The 22,529-nt window shown below is 41.2% G+C and overlaps 1 protein-coding gene across 2 annotated transcripts in view; it reads left to right on the top strand.

Annotated features, from left to right (window-relative positions):
* Nucleotides 1-21,294: 21,294 nt before the first annotated feature.
* Nucleotides 21,295-22,529, top strand: part of LOC116326441 (histone deacetylase 7-like) — a 39,027-nt gene continuing 37,792 nt past the window's right edge. Inside the window, exon 1 of one of the 2 annotated variants that reach the window (XM_031747754.2) lies at nucleotides 21,295-21,597. In XM_031747754.2, coding sequence (XP_031603614.1) covers nucleotides 21,579-21,597 — 19 coding nt within the window. In that variant the 5' untranslated portion in view covers nucleotides 21,295-21,578. The remainder of the gene's footprint in view (nucleotides 21,598-22,529) is intronic. The other variant, XM_031747753.2, reaches the window with a different exon arrangement.

The raw sequence follows: 22,529 nt of genomic DNA on the forward strand, positions 1-22,529 counted from the left end.
CTGTAGATGTGCTGCAATGTCCCAGTCAAAGTCCAGACCTGAATAGGACTGAAATGCTGTGGTGGGACCTTAACAGTGAACTCAATGAACTGAAGAAAAGGTGTGAAGAAGAGTGGACTAAAATTGCTCCACAAGTATGTGAGAGACTGATAAAGTCATACAGTTATTGCTGCTAATGGTGGTTCTACAACCCATTATATCAACTTAGTTTCTCACACAGCTTCTGCTTCTTTGTTTTTCTTCAGTAATTAACAGCACAGTGTAATATATCATGTACTGTTCATCTGAGTATGTATTGCCATTCGCAGGCTATTGACTCCCCGTGTCCAGCTGAAGTAACAAAATTAGCAGCTTTCCAAATAAAAGTTGTTTTGTTGTTGTTGGGTTTTTTAAAAATAATTCTCTCTTTTTCTAACAGTGTTGGACTGTCAGCATCGCTGTTTAGTTATGGTTGGCTATACAAAAGGAAGTGACCTGTTTCCCCCCTTATTAACCTTCCTGCTGGAAAACGGGGTCGTTGATGTGTCACACACAGAATTCTTCTGGCACCTGCACGAATGGACCACAGTTCCCTTTGAATACTATTGTTACCACTTTAATAATGTTACACTGCTGCATACAGAACGCCTCACAGTAAGATTAAACATACATGCTAAGAAAATCACAAGAATGAACTAACAGGAGAACCAAAGTATTTATATGCAGATTTTTCTGCACATTGTTCCAAATCACAACTAGTGAATTAAGTGTGAACAAAGATGCATTATATTAATATTCAATATAGTAACACACATTCACTGGTCACTTTATTAGGTACACCTGTTCAACTGCTCGTTAACTGAAATATCTAATCGGCCACACGTGTTTAGGCACATGGACATGATTGAGATGACCTGCTGAAGTTCAAACTGAGCATCAAAACGGAGACGAAACGTGATTTTAAGTGATTTTGAATGTGTCAGGGTTATTGGAGCCAGACAGGCCGAGAATTACAGAAAAACTATCTCTAGAGTTTACAGGGAATAGTCATTGAAAGAGCAGTTTAACCTAGCAGCACCTAGCAGTTTAATTACATGTTCCAGATACTAGGTATCAAAAAAAAAATGTTGATACATCCATGTTTTCTCAAGAGGTAAAATGCAATTCTGTTAAACTGGATTTTCTTTTTTCATGTTTGTGCATACATCAAAGTTACTCAAAGTTTCTTCCCTATATAATGTTTTTCTTCCTCATATTTTTCTCTTCATGTCCTTGCAGATAAAGATTTCGACGTTGGTATCTCACTTAGCCACCAGAGGGCAGTGTCTCTCATCACATTTACCTGCATGCACTCAATGGCCTAATGACCTCTCTGATTTACCGCTGAGGTCATCCTGAGACAGTTAAGATCATTTGGGTCGCACTGGACTGCCTCACAGCAAAACTGTGGTGTGTTTGGGGAAGCACAGCAGCCTAGATTAACACACACAGCGGACATTTATCAACATAGATGTGACATATGTACAATATGTCGGAAGAGATTTGAGCTCACCTCAGCTCATATCTCCCCGGCTGGACATGTATGGAGAGAGATTGCAGGAGTGGCGAGGTGCAGGCGGAACAAATAAAAGGTTATCAGAGAAATCCAGTCATTGCGCGACAGTTAATTGTCAGCTCTGGTACGAAACAGGCGCACTTCTTTTGCCTGCTGATAAGGTTCGTGCTCGTGCGGTCTGTTGAGCCGTTGTGTCTGTGCACGAGGTTAGATGAAGGAAAGCGAGGCTCTGGTTGCAGCGACGGCCCTTAGGTGAGGCCTTTCTGGCTGCATTATACAACGAAGGAACAAGAAGAATCTACATCCTGTACTTTTCCACATGTAGGCCTTACTAATAAGCAGCAGTTTATTGCAACAGTTTGGGCACACTAAATGGTTATGAGGTGCAGGTCAAACTCAATTTCATGATACTTAAAACCAACATTCAGTCAGCACTGATTTGCACTCCTTGTGCATCACTTCCTTTAGATTCTGGATCACTGCCGAGGAAATCACTTCACTTCTATTCTTTAAGGCTGCGCTAATCAGTAGCTTTTATTTGTTTGTTCTTCATATATGTTAAAGGTAAAAATGGAATCAGCCACCAAAAATCACAAGTGAACAAACCATCTGAGGTCAAAGTCCACACCAATGATCTTTGGCAACCCTAACTCTGCATTTAGGGAAGAAATGAGAGGACTTTTATAATAGATCACCACACTGATACCATAGGGCTAGGGTTGGTGCTCATCAGGGCTAAACAAAACTTAAACAACATTTAATTGATGTTAAGGTGAATGGTTAATGGACTGATTCTTGTATACCGCTGTTCTATCCTACTTGAGCGCTCATTGCTTTACACAGCATGTCTCAATTACCCATTAATACGAGCACTCTTTCTGCTTCTATCTGACATGCACACATTCAAACTCCAGTGAACACATGTGGAGCAACTCAGGGTTCAGTATTTTGCCCACTGATATTTTCTCATGCAGACTAAGGGAGCCAGGGATCGAACCACCAACATCCCAGTTTGTAGATCACCTGCTCCACCTGCTGCTTCGGGTCTCACTGCTCTCATCAGCATGGTTTCGAGAGACAGCACTGTACCCTCTTAGCCCAGCAGACAGGAGCTGTTAGAGACTGTTAATATGGAGCTGAAGAAGGTATCTGCCGAAACATAAAACAGAGCTAAAATGAGAGTGAAAATTTGACTTCTGTTCACAAGGAGGGTATAAATTCAGCTCTAAGTGAGCAGTAATGCTGCCAGATGTGTCGTTAATCAGCTGTTTGCTAACACGGTTTCAGCACCAACTTAATGGGGTGATAATAGATCAGCCCTCTGATTACAGTTTGTTTGTGTTTTGTTTTGTTTTTTTCCTCCCCCGCCATCATCCCATCTGAAATCTGCCAATTTTTAGAACATTTGCTGCTCGCCACTTTACATAAAACTTTCATGGTAGAAAATTTGAGCATTTATAATGATCTTTGTGAAATTTTAGCTTCATATATCAAATACTTTTCAAGATATGGTGTGTTGAAAACTGGTCCATTGACCCACTTTCAAGCCATTTTTTTGCAGATTGAAATCTGAGGCAGTGTTTGAATAGGAATATCTCAAAAATGATTAAAGAGAAAAGCCACAAATTTCCTTTCTTACCATCAAAATTAAGCAGAATCTGCAATTTAGAACAGATACATGGTAAAATGTGAAAAATAAAGTCCAGCACTCCTGCGAAGTCTCCATTTTGAACTGACACTAATAAAAAAAAAATTGTAAAACACAACTAGTGAAGAATGGTAGATAGTCGAATTACACAAACAACAGTTTTTAACATCAAACTTCTGAAATAAAGAAAATCCTATTTTCATTCAACTTTCATGCAGGATTGAGCAAAAATGACAACTTGTACCGAAATAAGACAAAAGAGTGGAGTTTCCAGATAACTCGCCAAATAATTTTGTTAAATATGTGTGGGTTGTTTTTGTTTTTCAAGACCTGGATCACTCCATTTCAAATCGTTAATTTTTGTAAAATATTTTCTGGTAAACCATCTCCAATTTGCCTAAAATTTCAAGCTTTTGTCTTTAATCGTTTTTAAAATATTCATGTTCAAACACTGCCTCAGACTCGCCCTGAAAGTGGGCGGATGGACCATTTTCAAAATATATGTATATATATCTTGAAATGTTTTTTGCTATATCAAGCTAAAATTTCAAATGCATTTCTATGCAAATCAGAGACGATCGAACAGAAGTCTTGGTTGATTTTAGATGGTCTGACCTTAATCAAATACCATAAAGTCCAATAAAAAGGACTTTATACTCAATGTGACAAAGATACACTGAAAACTAATAATAACAAAGTTCAAAATTCTCCACTTTTGGCCGTCTCAGTGGCCGCGGTCACACTAGGACAGTTTCTTGGAACGGCGGTCGGTGACTTCGTTAGGTTCTTCGGGTGAGGCAGATGCTACTCATGGGTACCAGATAACACACGTACAGAGCCGAGTGGCATCAGTGTACACGTACTTTAAGGTAGTCCTCAAAGACTATTTATTTTGGTCTGTTGGGGTATATTAATACTTGACGGGTGGTGCCCTGATCAGCGCCTGATACTACAACTCGAAGCAGCACATGTGCACACTGATAGTGTATTTTTGTGCGCCCAGCTTGGGGTATGACTGTTCAGTTGCCACATAGCCGACTGCAGGGGGATGTCAGTTGTGACTTTCCAGTAATAACAAGGGCGTGTTGTTTTCTGTGTGTGTGTGTGTGTGTGTGTGTGTGTGTGTGTGTGTGCATCTGTGTGTGTGTGAGTGAAGGAGAGAGAGAGAGAGAGAGAGCGACAGAGAGTTTTGTTGCTAACTAAACAGACAGTCATGATAAGAGGGCAAAGCAAAGAAAAAAAATCATGCAGTCGAATCAGTAATGTGAAGCTCATGCTATGCATTGACTCTGCCTCTGTGTGACCCTGCGGGTCAAAAGAGAAGGCCTTTTATTCCTCTCTTCTACAAATTCTGTGCCCACTTATCCCAGACTGGATGTTATTGCCCTTTATGCAAGTCATCCAAATATCATTAGGGCTAAACCCACCATGTGGTTTGGTTCAGAATGTGAGGAACGCATGGATGTCCCTCTGCTCCCAGGCCCAGCATGGGGCAGCATAACTGTCTGTGTTCTCACAGAACCGAAGGTGGAGACGCAGAGAAAATACAGTACGTGCAGAACATCAATAAACCTTTGGGATGTAGCACTCACCAGACTGAAGTGGGTCTTTCCCTCTACACTTCAGCATGCAGTCATTTAGTCTAAATGCTGTTGGCTATCATTGCTAAGGTTGGCGATCGCAATTTCATAATGTGTAAAGATTGAGGCAAGGAAAAAACATGTTACTGATACCGAGTCTTTTTTTAAAAGAAATCTGTGGCACGAAGAATATGTTCTTCTTCCCGACACATTTATTTTTCATCCTCTACCTCCTCTGAGCTTGGCATTGTTCCAAAGAGGAAAGAAAAACATCTTGGCTTTCTTTTTCTTTTTCTTTTTTTTTTTTGCAGTTTTTGTGCCCTCCTCACTTTCCAAGTAAAAAGGAAGAGGGCAGAGCTGAAAGATGCTGTATGTATGTGTGTGTGTGTGCATGTGTGTGTAAGGAAGTGTTCTCCTTGGAAAATAATGGCTGCAAAATCACATTAATGGCCAAACATTTCCTCCATTTTTTCCCCGTGCCCTATATTTATACTCTCTCTGTCTCACACACACATGTACACACACAGTTTGCATACCACTGTGTTTATTCACTTTTTAGCCACTTCAGTCATGTGGTCTCCATAACAGCCTTGATTTTATTATGTATGGAGTCTTGGTGGAAAGTTGGAAGAAGTGCTGATTTATTACGTTCCTGTGCCGGAGACGGGCGTGTCCAGAGGAATTCTGTTTTCATGTTGTCCGTACATCTGTACATACATCCCTGAGCCTTTAGGTCATTCTTTTGAGTGCATTTCCTAATATTGCACAACCTTTTACTCGGGAGCTGTGATCAGCTTATTAGATTTTGCTGGTTGTGTTTCAGGGTGAACTACAGTGTGAGCTTGATTTTGGCCCAACCTTTACACTAGGTATGATATAAACTGTCTAATAGGGTATAATATACAGTCACCAACCAGTTTACTGGGTATACCTGTTTGCCTCCTCTTTAATGCAAATATCTAATCAGCCAATCACATAGCAGCAACTCTGTGGATTTAGGCATGTAGACACAGTCAAGATGACTTGCTGAAGTTCAAATCGAGCATCAGAATTTAAAGAAAAGTGATTTAAGTGACTCTGAACATGCCATCATTGTTGGTGCCAGACAGGCTGGTCTGATTATTTAGGAAACAGTTGATCTAATGGGATCATTTTCAATGAGTTCACTTCTAGGGAAAAGAGGAAAAAATATAGTGAGTCAGATGATGTCAGAGGTCCAAGTAGAATAGCCAGACTGCTTCAGACTGATAACTGTGGTTATTTGAGTTTAACACGAACTCAAATAACTACTTAACCGTCCTGTTGCGTTCATCCCCCACCCCTCACTTTAGTGCTCCCGGTCAAAATTGACTGGTCTGTTTGAACAGCTCTTAAATTAGCATAACAAACATTTTTCACCACCAAATTCAGTTCAGTGGGTCGCTCAGTGGGTCTTTTATTTGGTCATTCAGTGGGTCGTACAGAAGAGGATTTCTGTAGTGCAGATGTGCTACAGCAGCAGAAGATCGCACCAGGCACTAAGAACACAAAGCTGTAGCTGCAGTTCACATGGGCTAACCAAAATTGAATAAAAGATTCAAAAAATGTTGCGTGGTCTGATGAGCCTCTACTTCTGTGACATTTGGATGGCAGGGTCAGAATTTGGCGTAAACAACATGGTCCCATCATGCCTTGTATTAACGGTTCGGCCTGCAGTGGTGGTGTAACGGTGTGGCCGATATTTTCTCGGCACACTTTGGCCCCCGAGCCTTCTTTGAACTCCACAGCCTATCTGGGTCATCTTACTGACCATGTCCATCCTTTTGTGACCACAGTGTGTCCATCATCTGATGGCTTTTTCCAGCAGAACAAAACACTGTGTCGCAAAGCTCAAACCATCTCAAACTGGTTTCTTGAACATGGCAGTGAGTTCACTGTAGGAACAATGCAACGCTCACGGGATGTGGTGGAACAGAAGACTGGCATCATGAATGTGGGGCTGAAAGATCTGTAGCTACTGGGTGATGCTGTCATGTCAGTATGGCTGACACGACAGCCTATAGGTGAAATATTGATGCAATTCTGTATGTAAAAGGGGGTCCAAACTATATGTACAAGCAAGGTGGGTGAACCTAAAAGTATTAGCCGGTGAGTGTGTATTTACACGTTTGGTGCAGACTGAACGGATCCCAACAAGCTATTTTTAAAGATGTGATCTAATGACTCTGATATGCTGCTCTTTTGAGGTGAAAAGTCATTTTTCGTTGCAATTCCAAGTCAAGTGTGGGTTTTTTTCTTTAGCTCATATCCTAAAACTGCATGCTGCTTTACGAATGAAAGGTCACCGGTTTCATTTTCCAGAAGAACTGGGGAAAATCGTCAGTGAAAGTGAGCACGCCACTCTTAGTGAGACTTTGAGAAAAAGAAAACATTTAAAACTTCAACTGCTGCGGAGTCAGACTGATGCATTCAAGATCTGTGCTAAAATACGAGCTTTTACTGTAAAGCAACAAAGCTCATGTAGAGAAATAACAGCTTGAAAACAGGTCTACCCAAATTAGTCCTGCATGAGTGAAAAATAAACTCCTGAGCTTATGGTGACACTGAGAGGTTTCAACTGACTTTTCTCACAATTGCGAAAATATATGAATAAAACCACATGATTTTTGATTATTTTCTCAGCAGAGCCTTCTGCTGTTTGTTGTTTGCTGTCACTTCAGGTAAGCTCGTGGCTGAAAATAATCCCAGTAGTAGCAGGATGAGTGGTTGCCTGGTCTGAAAACAAGAACAGGTCTAGCACCAACCTGATGTTCAGAAAAAAAGAGTGAAAGTTTTCAGTGCCGAATTGTGAAACTGAGAACAGACTTCATGTTTAAGTTCCCAAGAACTGCTTCAGATTGCAGCAAATTCTCACACAGCTTCTTGGTCAGATGCACATAAACATAGAGTAAGTATTGTGAGCTTTAAATTGGCTTACTGGAAAAGCCCTACATCTCAACTGTTCAGGCATCACCCCGAGTATGTTGACAAGAATTAATCACTTTGTTCACTTTTGTTTTTTATGTGCGATGCATGGCAAACCAATAGGTATGCCATACGTGTTGTAAAGCCCTTGACGTGGCTGAAATGGCATTGTTGGCGAGTGCCAGTACTGGCTCCATTTCTGTACAGACCTTAAATTGAACTTTGAGCTTTTTCTATTTTGACACAAGCAGATCAATCAGTCCAACATGGAAATGCAAGAAACTGAAATGGCCACTTGAGGCTGACTCCAAAAACACTTCAGTCCTTTTACAATCTGATGCAACATGGTCCACTTTACAGCAGAAATAAGCGTGTTTAAACAGTGTTTTGATCTCTGTGGCTAATTTCCCAGCTCAGATCAGCTGTGTGTAGGGTAACCAGATCACAACAAGGACAAAGTAGAACATGTCAACAATGCTGACAGTCTGAAGATTTCATATCTAACTTAAAAATAAAAATATATTGTGCATTTTACCATATGCTGATTTGAGATTAAGAGGCCAAACATTATGTTTCCAACTCTATTGCCAAGTAAAAGAAAGCTAAAGTTTGTTTCTGTGGTCTTATGCGATAGGCTTTCAGGTTTCAGTTCAGTTTGATCCATGCCGTTTTTTGGGCCATATTTGATTTTTTATCCAGTTATGACACATATTCGGTGTCACTTCACATTGTATTTCCTTCCTGTGCGAAACCGACAAACTAATTAGCAAAAAAAGACAAAAACTATGATTTCTCACAATGTGCCCCAGCTTCATATCCTTTCGTTTCTCTGGTAGTTTCCATCATATTCAACAAAATCTGAAAGTTTGTGACTTTTTGGTGACTTGTAACTTTCCCTAATGAGTATTGCATTAGAAAATGTAACCCTCTTCTTTTGATTATAATAAAAAAGCCTCCCCTTTATAGACAATGGGTACAACGATGGAGTCGTGTGTGCCTACCCTGCAGTCCTAAGTCTGGGACATTGTCTCAAGATGTGGGACAAGGAATAAAAATGCTGTATGCACCCACATAAAGAGGGTCGGCCTAACTATGTATGGTTATGACTAACAGATGAATCTAGCGCTGCATTTTGGGTAGACCTAAGGGGGTCAGTACTCACTGACTTCAACAACAGGCTGACTGCCCGTGAGAAGTATTTTCTTAAGTTTTGTTTTCAATGATGAAAATAAATAAAATTAAAATAAATTTGACAACTGTGTTTTCCTTTCTAAAAAAAAGGGAAAAGTCAACTTTTATCATCCTAGGCAAAGTCTTGCCTATTGCAACTGCCCATTTCACTACAGCTAATACCTGTTAAGCAGTATATCTGATGGAAAACCTCATTTGTTATAAGGCATATATCATCAGTAATAAATAGATGTGGGTTATCTCTCATTTTCCTTTATGCTTTCACAGTTTGTATTTTTAACACCGTATCATGTCCATGATGCGCAGACTGTGGTGTAACAGGTTAGAGTGAGGATGAAGTCACTTAACTGAGTAACTGCAGTTTATTTAGAAAATGAATTTCAATAAAGAAGACGACGGGAGTTGAAAATTTCTGCCCATTTTGGCTTTCTCCTTGAAAGCACGAGCGGCTTCCACTGAGAGGAAGGAATGAATTTTTGCACCACAGTGAGCCGCTCCCCCCCCCCCTCTCTCTGTTAATTTAAGACAAGAAGCTCGCTCGGCAGTTTCTTTCTTTCTCTGATCTATATGACAAAAATCATTTCAATAAGATTGTATTTATTTATTTATTTAATCACAGTCTCGATCTCATTGTTTAAGTGACTGGAGAGCCTATATTTGTCTTCACAACCCGCCTCTAAAATAACAATGACAGATCGGGTACAGTTTTTTAAAATTTATACAGGTGCATGCACCCACTTGTAATGAATAGAAGAGGTAGTAGTAAAAACATTAACTTCTGTGATTACAAGGTCCAGCCAAAATGATTCTGGCGTGTCCAAAATCAGCCTAGAATGAATGCCAAGCATTACCTCTGCTGACCACTGAACTTGACCTCCTGATTGGCTTGGTGCTAGAGTATGGATTTGCTATGGGTTTAATTATACTAATAAACCATCCAAAAAGTCTGTGCTGCAAATTTTGAGTACTTTATTAGTATTTCCTATTGCCTAATGAAAGCATCTGCTAACCAAGCTGTCTAGGGTTACCAAATTACTGAGGTGAAAAAAGCAAACAAGATGGCAACAGCCAAAATGTTAAAAGATCGAGGTTTCAGATTTGGTTTCCATAACCATGGAGAGTCAAGGGAGGAATCACGGTCACCTGATGCAGACCTACCTGTATGCTTTATCTAAAAGGAACATTTTAAGCCTCTTAAAAGTAGAGAGGGTGTCTGTCTCCTGAATCCAAATTGGGAGCTGGATTTTCAGAAGAGCCAGAGGGGAGCTGAAGGCTCCGCCTCTCCTACTTTTAAAAAATCCTACAAATTAAGCCAGTGGTCTGAGAGTGAAGTACACTATTGGGATGATACAGTACTGTGACGTCTGTCAGACTGATTGAAGACGTTTTATGTGAGAAGAAGGATTTAAAATTTGATTCTGGATTTAACGGGACCAACGTTGAGAAACCAGTACAGGAGAAATATCCTCTCTCTTTCTCGTCCCTTTCAGTACTCTTGCTGGAGCATTTTAGGGTTCCAGATGAGGAATTTCCCTCCGATGATCTGAGCTCTTTAGTGAGGAATATCTGGCCACTCTATCATCCTAGCTTGCTTGATGGGTGGAGGCAGACATGGTTCTTGTGTGAGCTCCAATCTCAATCAGAGGGACCATTTGGTTCTTGGCTACCTGTCTGACCAAAGCCGCTTGCCAGTGAATATTTCGGTTTGGAAAAGCTCAGAAAACATTTATGAACTTTTACATTTAGGACCAATACCAGCTACTTTGCTCCTAAGCAGATATTTTCTTGTATGCTCCACCACATCAGTACCTTCAGAAAACCCTGTTTCACAGCTTGGTTCTCACTTTCAAAACCATCACCTATGACACAGGTATGCGTTTCTTTCATATGTGTAGTAAATGTTATGAGGGCACAGGCCCCAGTCAGGCTATAGTATCATCTCAAGAAGCCTTCGTAGGAATAGGACGTCTAAGAGCTTTACTGTCATGACAGAATTATCTTTTTGGGATATTTCATCATTTTAGTTTTTAAAATAATTTCCCTAAACAGTTTGAAAACCTATTTTTGTCATTTCTGATTAAAAACATGAATTGATGATTTAGAAAAATGAGTCAAATACATTTTAAGATGCATAGGAAGCATAGGAAAACTTTAAAAGGTGTGAAAATGTTCTCCACATGCGCGGGCGCAACATACAAAAGTTTAAAGACATGTAGAGAAAGTTAGCCACCTGACTACTGCTCAATACACGAATGTGTGTGTGTGTATACGAACGTGGTTTTAAATGTCATTGTGTGGTGCTCCAGTTCAATGTCTCTGTGGTTTCCTGAACATTTAACATCTCAGGCTTTGCTGAGATCACACACATAGGCAGCACATGAAACACTGCCAATTAGATGAGACATGTTAGATGAGCAGGTTTGTGGATAAACCAAAACGCAAGTTTCATATTAAACTTTGCGACTAATTGTGCAATAGTGTGCATGCACACGGGATTTTCTGCAGTCGTACAGCAAAAGCATGTCGCTTGTGTGCACATGTGTTTTATGCATTTATGAGTCGTCCGCGTCATGTGAGTGTAGGAATATCACGATGGTTATATTGTGTAATAGGTGCCGTGCTCACATTCAGTCAGACAAAGTTTGTGTGTGTGTGCGTAAAGCGAGCAGCTCTTTAGCTCGGAGATGTGCCTTCACGCCTCTGCAGCGGGGCATTTTCTCAGTAAAAACCACAGACTTTCTGATCACAGCTGGAGGCAGGGGGACACCTGTCGTCCTCTCATCAGCCCTGTGGTCACCCTGCCCTACATACAGCAAGAAGCAGACAACAATCTAACACAGCAGACAAAACTCTATATTACAGATAAGATCTGATTAGAAAGGTTCACATCAGGGATATGAGCTGCGCTGCAGGTGCAGCAAATACTGACGCCACAGGCTTCATGTATTCAAATGTTTGCGGCACGTAAAGATTTCACACTTTGTTTTTCTTTTTTTGGGCATGAACACAAAAACAAAGTCAAAACGATTAGATTTAGAGCCTCTGCAGGCCTCTCCTCTTCACTATCATCTGAAGTGTCTCTCGCACAAGCGCACAGTGATATTTTTATTTCAAGTTTTGATTGGGTGGACAGAGTATGAACATTAGCATGAACATCCATAAAAAGAGAACCCGAAAGGTTTACTCACCTATTTTGTTTTTTTTAGTCTCCATTTACTGCTGAGGTAAACATCACTTGTCTGAAATGACCAGACGCTAATGGCTAACTTAATTTGCAGTGTGTGTGGTGTTTCACGTGTGTCCCATATGGTGTAGCGGGCTGGGGTTGTTTCGACTTATAGGGGTGGGTTTTCGGGCAGCTGTGGCTCAGGTGGTTTGAGCCCCCTGGCTCCTGCTGTCCACATGTTGAAGTGCACATAACCCCAAATTCCCTCAGATGTGTCCGCTGGTGTGGACCTGTGTGTCAGTGGGTGAATGTGGCAGAGTGGAAAAGTGCTATAATTAAGACCAGTTCGTCTTAAAGAACTCATGTCTGAAAAAGCTGTGGATGAGATTGGTAAGTGGAATGGAATAAGATAGAATAAAACCATGTACGAGTAATTCTGACTCCATCGGCTCCCATCTGAATATTCTCAAATCAATTAATCTGCATGTGAATACGCAGAATCTGTACAAAAAAGAACAAGGTTTTTGGTATCTCTTTGTCTGATTGTAGTTTAAGTCCAATTCACAAGTCATCTTTGACGTGGCTTTGGTTGCATGTAGGTAAACTGATTATTTAGCTTAGTGATTTACACAGTCACCTAACAAGGAAAAGATTCCCAGGTTGATCACAAGAAGATACGCTAATCCCTTTGGGGTCCTTTCAAGAAAGACACCGGCCATGAAAACTCTTTTATGGCCCTTTGTGAATAAGGGAAGATCCCAAATTAGTTTTTATCGGCCCTTTTAAATCTATTAACAGTCATAAACAATCACCAGGAGAGGGTAGACCCCATTCTTGAAGCCTCTTATTGTTTAAGATGCACAATAAAGTTCATGGAGATGAAAAAATAAAGCTAATTTAACGTTCCAAAGTCCTACAACCACTTATCGCAATTATGGTGATGAAGAACTGGGATTATGTCCGAGTCTTATCACCTAGAAAGTTCACACGATAAGCTAAATTAATGGAACAAAGACTTGAGATCTCGCAGAGGACTGGATATAAGCAAGTGTTGGAGTTCATACTCAGACGGTGAATGCATGCCTCAGATCGCCAGGCCATTATTAGTAATGCGAACAAATGTAACTTCTGCCAAGTGAAATTGTTCACTAATTGCACAGACGTTGAAAGAACACCATTTTAGGTGCAGAAACATATAAAAAAACAGGTCAGAGCAGATTATTTTAACAGCTATTTCTACTTGAACACAACTAGAATTAAAAAAGAAGTTCAGTCTTTTAGGAAAAAGAAAATGAATAACATAAAAAATATTGAAAAGCAAAAATATTTAATAAAACTGTATTTTTACTGTGACTTTAAACATTTGTGAATTGGTTATGAATTGCTGATATTAAAAAAGAGCATTTGTGTATTTCTTTTCACTTCAAAGTGAACACACAGTTGAATAAAAAGAGTTGACTGACTTTGCACATGACAGCCACCGTGCTGTGGTGGCAAGCGACACAGTTGCAGACAAGTATTAAGGTTACGAGACATGCAGAACAAGTACAGGTGGCCAGTGTGCATTTTGTGTTTGTTTGCGTGTATGTGTGTATATTGTGGTGACAGTGGGAGCTGCATTTCCGCCGGTGCGCAGGTGCATTGTGACATGTAGCCCCGGCACAACCTTGATCTCACACACACACTTCAGATGGTGCGATAGGTGTCATCTCCAACCACTGCGATGGTGGTATTTTCAGTAGAGATGCGGGGAGGAGGGGATTTCACAAGAAGAGAAGCCTCAGAGGTAAAAAAGCTCTCTAAACAAAGTGTGCACATGTGATCCAGGTGTGCGTCGTCAGTAGGTGTCAATTTTTCTGGAACGGCACAAAGAAGAGAAATGAAAACGGAGGCTGATTGATCTCCCAAACTGACTGAAATACTTGCACGTTCCTCTGCGTGCACGAATGCTTGTATCTGCGACACATGCGCTGCTGCGGTCTTCTGGCTATATCTCATTATGTTTGTGGTTTTTTTCTTGCTATTTTTTTTTAATTTTTGCTATTTTCTCCCCCACCCTCCCCTCACTGTGTGCACACTGAGTAAAATGTAGCTTGTCTTCTGAAAAATGGGAGTGCCACAGTAAACCACATGCAGATGCTTTCTAGCATTAAAAAAAACCCAAAACATAACGTACAGATGTATATCTTGGCCACATCTGCCTCCAAAATAAATGGCGAACGGTGCGTAAAAATACCAATTTATGTGAACGGGCTCATATCAAATGAACAGAGCAGTGCCAAAACCGGAGCCCAGAGACAAAATTAAATGGCCAGTACCCTCTTAGTCATGGTGACTTCATGTTTTTTTCCACTGCCTCCCACCTCCTCCCACACAAGGGAATCTGCAGTTTGTTGTCCTTGTTCATTCAGCCCCTTTCAGCCATTCAAGTTCCCAAGGCTGTTTCATTACAGAGAGCCCACTTAATAGGAGGCACATCCACACAACTGTGGATCAGTTCTGCAACAGCTGAGTAAAACATCTGCTGGGTTTCCAGCCAGGACGCTCTGGAGTTGATTTAGCCCGACGTTTGACATAAACCGATAAATCTGTTGATTCCACTTCCAGAAAAAGTCCACCCTCTCCACATACTATTACTCTCAGAAAGCCCCCCCCTCCCGCCCCCTTTTTTTTCATCATCTCTTCTGCGGCCGTACCTCCACCAGCCTTCTATGAATCAACCCCCCCCCCCACACACACACACCCTCGTGCTCTATACAGCTGTTCCTTTGCCTCATGTTGCACATTCTTTCATTCTTCAGGGCTCAGGCTGTCAGGGACCCATTACAGCCCTTCCTGCTGGGTGTTTGTGTGTGAAAGAGAAGGAGGCGATGTAACAATTTGAGAGGAATCTAGAGGCTGAAAGACAGAGTACAGCTGCAAGCAGTACAAAAACACGCACACACTCCTCCAGCTGTTTGTCTCTCACCAATTACTGTGGTCCCTGCTTGTCCTGTCCCCTCAAGTGCTTCCCCCGGTCCCATGAGCACCTTCCCACTCTTGCTATTTTTAGCTTTAGAGACGAAGAGAGACAGGGGCCCCTTCACGGCCTAATTACAGCATCCATCACACAACCGCCGTCTTCATATTTTCAGTGCTTTACCTCCCCCTCCTTTGCGTCCCATTCTCGGAACTTACCCTCGCTGTCCTCTTCATCTTTTGGGCACAGGTTCAGGTAATATACTTGGGAATGCTAAACAAAGGAAAAGCGCAACACAAAAACAGGCACCGAACCGACAAACAACAAAGCAATTAGCTGGTGTTTGGTCTGGCTGGAACAACCGTGACCTTTCAGGAAACTCCCCCTTCCTGTTAGAGAGGGGTCGACTCGCCGCTCGGGCTGTTTGAAAGCTGAGAAGCACAACAGCCAGCATTCTTGGAAATACGTGAGCATGTTTGACACAGTTGGTTGATGCCTTTTTTTTTTTCTCAAGCAGTCGCCACAACCTACATGCTAACCTTTGTGGTCTAGACAGGAATGGCATTGTTTAATTTACTTGTTGTTTTTGGTAATGAACCTCGATACTTTTCTCAAACCAACCAAGCATCAGAAAAAATCTGAAAGCTGTCAGATTTAATCTAATCTTGTTTACTTAGAGGATGAGTCTGTATTCAGTCATTTTCCAGCCACTTAATCTGTCAGAAAGGTTATGCAAAAAGTGCTATGAAAGATTTCGTAAAATGTGGTGGAGAGTATCGCACGGGCAAAGACAGAACTCAGAAATGTTGATGCAGATCAGATCGCTGTCTGTAAATAAAAAGTTTGGTGATTTTTCCCATATAAAAAGACATATTTAGTCTGACAGCTTTTCCTTTGTAATGTGTTGCACCAGTTCCAGCTGCTGCTACATTATGATTGCTCTCTCTAGTCCAATGTGCATATTTAAGATGCACACTGGCTCTCTTCCACCGTAGGAAGAGCCAACACTAATCGTGAGTATTGTCTCCAGTGCTTAAACTGAGTGTTCAAAAAATGTTATGAACATTCAGTGCCACAATTCAGTTGGGGCCTTCTGTAGTTCGAGAAAACATCTGACAAAGTTGGAGAAGCTATTTCTTTAAAAGTTCATCACAACCTTTACACGGACCTTTACAGTTTAGACAGCAACATCAGCGTCAAATCTTTAATATAATCCTCTCAACTCCCCATTTAGTCGGTACTTAAGTTGTTACTAAACAAATTGAATGCAGGAACAATGTCACCAAGTACTTAGTCGAATAGTTATGTTTCTGTAAAATCTGTCTTGACAAAATCATAGAAAAATCCCAGAGATTACTTTTGTTGTTGTACTACACACAGCAAATCAGATGGAACTTAGCTGGACTGAATTGAACTGAAACTTGTTAAACTACATGCTTACATTGTATCCTCTGAATGATGACTAACATATTCACTCACACACATCTCTAAGTCCTCTCTAGCTTGTTTTCAGTTGGAAGAAACTAGCTAACGCTACCACATCATCTCTATCATCCCTATTCTTTCCAAGCTCCTTAGATCCATATTCTTGCTGTGCTTCACTGGCTTCCAGTGAAATTCAGAATTAATTTTATTAATATATAAAGCCCTACATACCCAGCCTCCTGTGTTTACAGCAGACTTGCTGAGACCTTATAACTGCTCGGGGCCAGATCATCTGATCAGGTCTCTTAACTTTTTCACACTCTTATTGTGAAATCTGAGGTTATCATGCTTTTTAGTTTGCAAGTCCTAAACAGCCTTGCTCAGCCTATGCAGTCGACTGAAAGGCAAACAGAAAATGAATCCCCCTCCCTGAGCCTGGTTCTGCCGGATGCTCCTTCCTGTGAAAAGGGAGTTTTTCCTTCCCACTGTCGCCAAGTGCTTGTTCACAGGGGGTCGTCTCGTTCTCTCTATTACAGTAGCATCCTAACCATAAAATATGAAGTGCCCTGAGTTGACTGTTGTTGTGATTTGGTGAAAACTAAATAAAACTGAAGCGAATAGAATAAGTTATACAAACACTACATAAAATATCTTTGCTGCCATAACTACTCAGATTATCCAATGTGTCTTAATCCAAAGATGAATACAGTCCCCGATGTTTAGTCAGATCGTGAAATTATTAAATATTGTCAGCTTTTAGGCAAACGCTATTTAACATTAATGGGGGGAAATGGTTGTGTCAACAATGTTTATGTTTTCTTTGATAAAGGATAAACTTTCTGAGGCGAGTGAAGGCGTTTTGAAACCCTGCTGAAAATGCCATGTGGTGCAGTCATAACGTAGACAGAGTTAAAACGGATAACGTGGAAAAGCGCAGGCCAGTCACAGGGTGATAAGATGGATCCAGTATTTTCCTCTTATGTGATCTGCCTCAACTGCACTGGCAGATAAAGTCGCCCCCCCTCCCTTTCCTTCTGCTCCTCCACACACTGATCTTCAGGGACTTTTAACAGCCCGCGTGGACCTCATGTTTCCAGATATTGCAGATCCCATTGTATTACTCAAGGACTCCCAACCTGCTTCTTATCAGCCTTGACGTCTATTTTTTCTCCTTTTCCTTTTCTGTAATCCAAAAGGAACAGGTCCACTATTTGTATCAACTCAACCACAAGTGCCCAACTTCCATCTTAGAGGGTCGTGTTTCTGCACTGCACATATGAACACATAAACAGTGCACCGCTCTAATGGAAATGAAAGTTCTGGTAAACTTAAAAGGTCTTAAAATGTTGGAATAGACATAAGTATTCATCCACTGTAGTTTTTCTTACAAAAAAAGCATGCACAACCCCAAATTTGTTGCCTTTTTCTTTTCTGTTTGCTTTTTTGCATAGATTTAAAGTTTGCACATCGCATTCTCTTCATAACGTTTGTTTGAGGAGAAACTGAAACCAGAGGGAAAGCCAGCCTCAGAATGTCTCTCACTTGACACGAGGACAGAAGGTCATAACCCCCAAACATGAGTTTCCTTTGGTCACTGTGTTTTCCCAAAGGATAAAGTTACATTTGAACCAGTAAGCTAATCCATAGCTGCTAGCGGCGAACCGGAGCGAGCCAGACCACACAACAGTTCAGGTCAGAAGACTTGTTGACCTTTTAACTGCATTTCTCCCCCTCAGACAGAAGAAATCACAGAGTGTGCACCGCCTAAAATCAACACAGGTTAATGTGAGTTGGCTTAGTTGCAGTGCACTGTCTGCTACTGTCTGTGGCATAGTTAAGGTTTGTGGAAGGCTAGATAGTGCGTGAAACTATACATTTGTAGCAGACTCACTTTCACATTTCAATAAAAATGTAATGGGATCATGAAACTGGCCACAGTTCAAAATTAAGAGAAAATTATTAGGCCTCCTATGTAATTGAAAGGTTTTGTGTACATTTTTTAACAGAGCAAGGGATTTTCAATGCAGCATTTCTAAACGTCCTTGTTTTCTTTAGAAAACATAAATTTTTTCTATTTGCACACAATTGCACAATTGCAGAATTTTTTTCATTAAAACCACCCCCAAATTTCCAGGGTCAGTGTAATTAGCCACCTAAAACGCAGACCTTTTTATTGAGCCACAGCACAAACCACCGCGGTGCAATGACATGCTTTAACTTTGTAATGCTCAAAGCTTGTGAAATCAAGTTAAACCTGAGGGTTATCTTGCAATTTACACACTGTATAAAAACTTCAGCAAGAGTTTAGCAGTCACGCAGAAAGCATCGTGCCAAAAAATTCATTTAGACTTGATAAAAAAGGTTGTTGAGGTTCACAAAGCAAGAGATGGACATATAAAGTTATAACAGTGTTTCCAAGTGTCAAGAGTTGTATTGAAAACTATCATCAAGAAATGAACAGAGCCACACAGTACAGAACAAGACTGGTAGAAGTAAGAAGCAAAACATTTAAAAGACTTTGGGAAAAAAAACTAGTGAGAGATGTGAGAGATGTATCTACAGACCCCAGAACAACTGCAGAGGACCCACCTTAAAACCAGACTCAAGTCTGCCAAGGACAACCCAGAGAAAGATTATGCATACTGGAAGTGCATCCTTTGGTCAGAGGAGTTGGAACTAGAGCTCTTTGGCCACGGAGACGCTTCTTCACTAAACATACCTCACTGCACTCTATCACTTTTTGTACGCCACAACGTATACTTGTACACATGTGCACTTGTAATACCTGTAATATCCCAGAAAGTGTTTGGTGTTTCTACTTATGTACTTATGTCTCTATTTCTATACTTGATACGACTTTATACGACTGATTTATCCTTCTGAGATTCCTAAAGTTTCTCTGATTCTGACTCTGATTCTTATGTTTGGAGAAAGAAGGGAGCGGCGTACAACCCAAAGAACACTGTCCCCACAGTGAAACGCAGTGGTGGGAGTGTTATGCTTCAGTGCGTCTCGAACTGGGAATCTTGTCAAGATGGAAGGAATTATGAAGACAGAAGGTTATGTGAAGATTTTTAAAGGAAACCTCAAGCAGTCACCACTAAAACTGGGTCTGGGTCACCGTTTTGCCTTCTATCACGACAACAACCCAAAACGATCGTCGTTCCTGGTGAAGAACAACACTGACTGGCCTGCACAAAGCCCTGTCTTTAATCCCATTGAAAATCTATAGGGTGAACTGAAGACCAAGCTCCAGGCCTGAAGACCAACAAAGCTGGAGGAGCTGGAGAGATTCGCCAAAGATGGATGGACCTGGCTTAGTCAGGAGTCGTGTGCGAGAATAGTGAAAACTAGGATAAACGACTGTAGGCTGTTATCCAACAAAAAGGCTACGCAATTGACTATTAGCATTGGGGGGGCTAATAATTTTGACTCAGGTAGTTGTTGGTTTTTGTGAAATAATTTAATTTCTGTGTGCAATGTAAAATAATGTAAGCATCCAAAATAAAACTAGAATCTTTGGAAAAGCTTTACATTTCACAGGGGAGCAGTTTTATGTTTCACAAGATTTTTGTGGTTATACGTGTCGGAGAATCCTGTGTATCCACATTATTTAAAACAAGACTACATGGGAATTATAGGCTCAAGCTATGCATGCACTCATCCATGGCCTTTGTTGCACGTGTGGCTATGAAACATACTGTAGGTCTGGCTTTTTTACGCTCTCTGACGTTGCAGTGCTATATGAATGAATCAAGTGTTCCTGACAGATCTCAGCGATGACAAATCAGACAAAACCACATTCACTAACGTGTCTTTTCCGCTTGTATTTCCGGGGAAATGCATATTTACTCAAATCACAGCGCCCATATAAATTTATATCATATGTACTTCCAGCCTGTATTACACGGATTCAGTTACTTAAATGAATGTGAACGCATTAAATGTTTTAAGCGAGCTCGTGAGTATATTTGTGTCATTAAGAACACACTGACAAGTTAAAAACACTCAAACTGTTCTCCACATACACAGACCTCGTGGTGCTTTTTTTCTCCCCTGGATAATTTTACTCTGACTGAAATGCAATTGCCGGTTTGAAATGTGTTGCCTTACGTAAGTAATCACACTGAATGCTCCACTTGTGTTTTAGCGCTGAAGTAGGAGCTTGACTGGGTCACTGCATTAGAAAAAAAGAAAAACCTCAAATACAAAAGTCATGTGCCTTTGATAAGCATCCCAAGTCAAGTGATCCCTTTGAGGAACTGGTAAAAACGTGTTGTTTTCTAACAAGATCCACTCTGAGGCACCAAAGTTTTGTGGATGACCTGAAATCATTTACAATCTTAAAAAAAAAAAAAACATCAAAACTAGTGTAAATTGTGCTATGCCATCGAATACAAGAAACTCTGAGACGCTCCAAGTGATAATCGTGCTGTTGTTGCTTCGGTGTTTGCTTCACTTCGAGACTTAAGCACCACTGTAACGTTTAAGAGAAAAAATCATTAAAGTTTCACGCTTGTTGCAGTTTTCTTATTTCATTCTTGTGTACTTTGTGCATCCAAAAGCAACACTTCCTGCTATTGTCTGTCAGACGCAAGTGACTACACAATCTGTCGCTCTCTCTTTCTTTTTGTCTGCACGCACACACACACACACACACACACACACACACACACACACACACACACACACACACACACACAATGTCCACAAACCCCATCCCCTCCCTCCTCTCTGGAGCTTCTGGTGCAAGGGGAGCCCTGCCAAATAAGTTACTGTGTGTGTGTGTGTGTGTGTGTGTGTGGTAGGGCAGAGCAACTGTGTCTTCTCTGAAACAGAGAATTAAGGGTAGCGACTTAGAGAGAGAGAGAGAAAGAGAAAAAAAACTACAGCGAGATAGTTCAGCTCACATGAGAGGAAGTGCAAGACAGAAAAGTCAGAGGGAGCTGGTTGTGTCAAGCAGTTGACTGTGACTTGCTTTGTGAGCGCACGGTTGGGTTCTGGCGCTGCAGCACCACCACTCCCCTGTCAGAGCAGGAGCTATCTTCTCCCTGAGCTTTCCGCTCCGTCCCACCACTGCCTCCTGTGACTGACTGGACTTGCTGTGGGAGCACAGAAGGACCACTCGCTGAATGTCAGCGCAGAAAGCCGGTGAGATTTTGCACATTTTCTATTTTCTATCTATCTGTGAAGGAATAATTAACAGCTGTGTTAAAAAAAAAAGAGTCTTCTTCAGGGACTGAATGTAAATGTATCACCAGGAAAGTATGTCAGCCTTTCATGAGTTTAGGAGTGGAGTTTTAGCTATACTTGCAGATGTGGACATGTTTTCTTGGTCCAGTTGTTGGACAGTGGTTTTAAGTGCTAAGAGTTTTGGTTTGGCTGTGAGTTTTGAGAAGATTGGGTTTGTTCTTAATTTATTACACACACTGTAATGTATGCAAACACTTTAGGATCATGCATATTTATCAAATGCCCTGGAAGGACACTGCGGTTGGGTAACAAGGATAAATGATTTCTTACTCCATTTGTTTTGTTTTTTTCTGGCTTTATTTGTTTGGTTTTGGACGTGCTGTTTCTCGGGATTGGGAAGGGGAGAAAATTGGAAACAGAACCAGGCACCCAGGAGACTTAGTGTGTCCACGAAAAGTATAAGAGCGCCTAAAACGAGTAGACAGAAAACAACAGTCCCTCGCTGCGATGAACTGTTGGAGGAGACAGAGCGATAGAGACGGAGGGGGAGAAGAGACAGCGAAAAGCTGGAAAGAGATTTGTTTGACAGTGAGAGTTGACTGGTGGCACAGCAACCAAGGATATCACGAGTAAAGGAACACTCAAAATATGTTGACACGACAAATCTTGCTTTAACATGGCACGCTTTTTGGGGGGGGGGGGATGTTTGCCTGTCTTGTTCTTGCCAAGCCTCATTTGTAGAACGCAGGTAAAGTTAGGGGGGCGCACTGTACAGCAGGTTTAGCTTTTCACCACCTCTTCCTTGTTTTCGTGCACTGTGACTCTACATACAGTAAATCTTCCTGCATAAGATGAAACGCTGGCTTCGGCCTTTGGCTCCTCTCTCGCTC

The sequence above is a fragment of the Oreochromis aureus genome, linkage group 5 (assembly GCF_013358895.1).
Source record: "Oreochromis aureus strain Israel breed Guangdong linkage group 5, ZZ_aureus, whole genome shotgun sequence".
Classification (NCBI taxonomy): domain Eukaryota; kingdom Metazoa; phylum Chordata; class Actinopteri; order Cichliformes; family Cichlidae; genus Oreochromis; species Oreochromis aureus.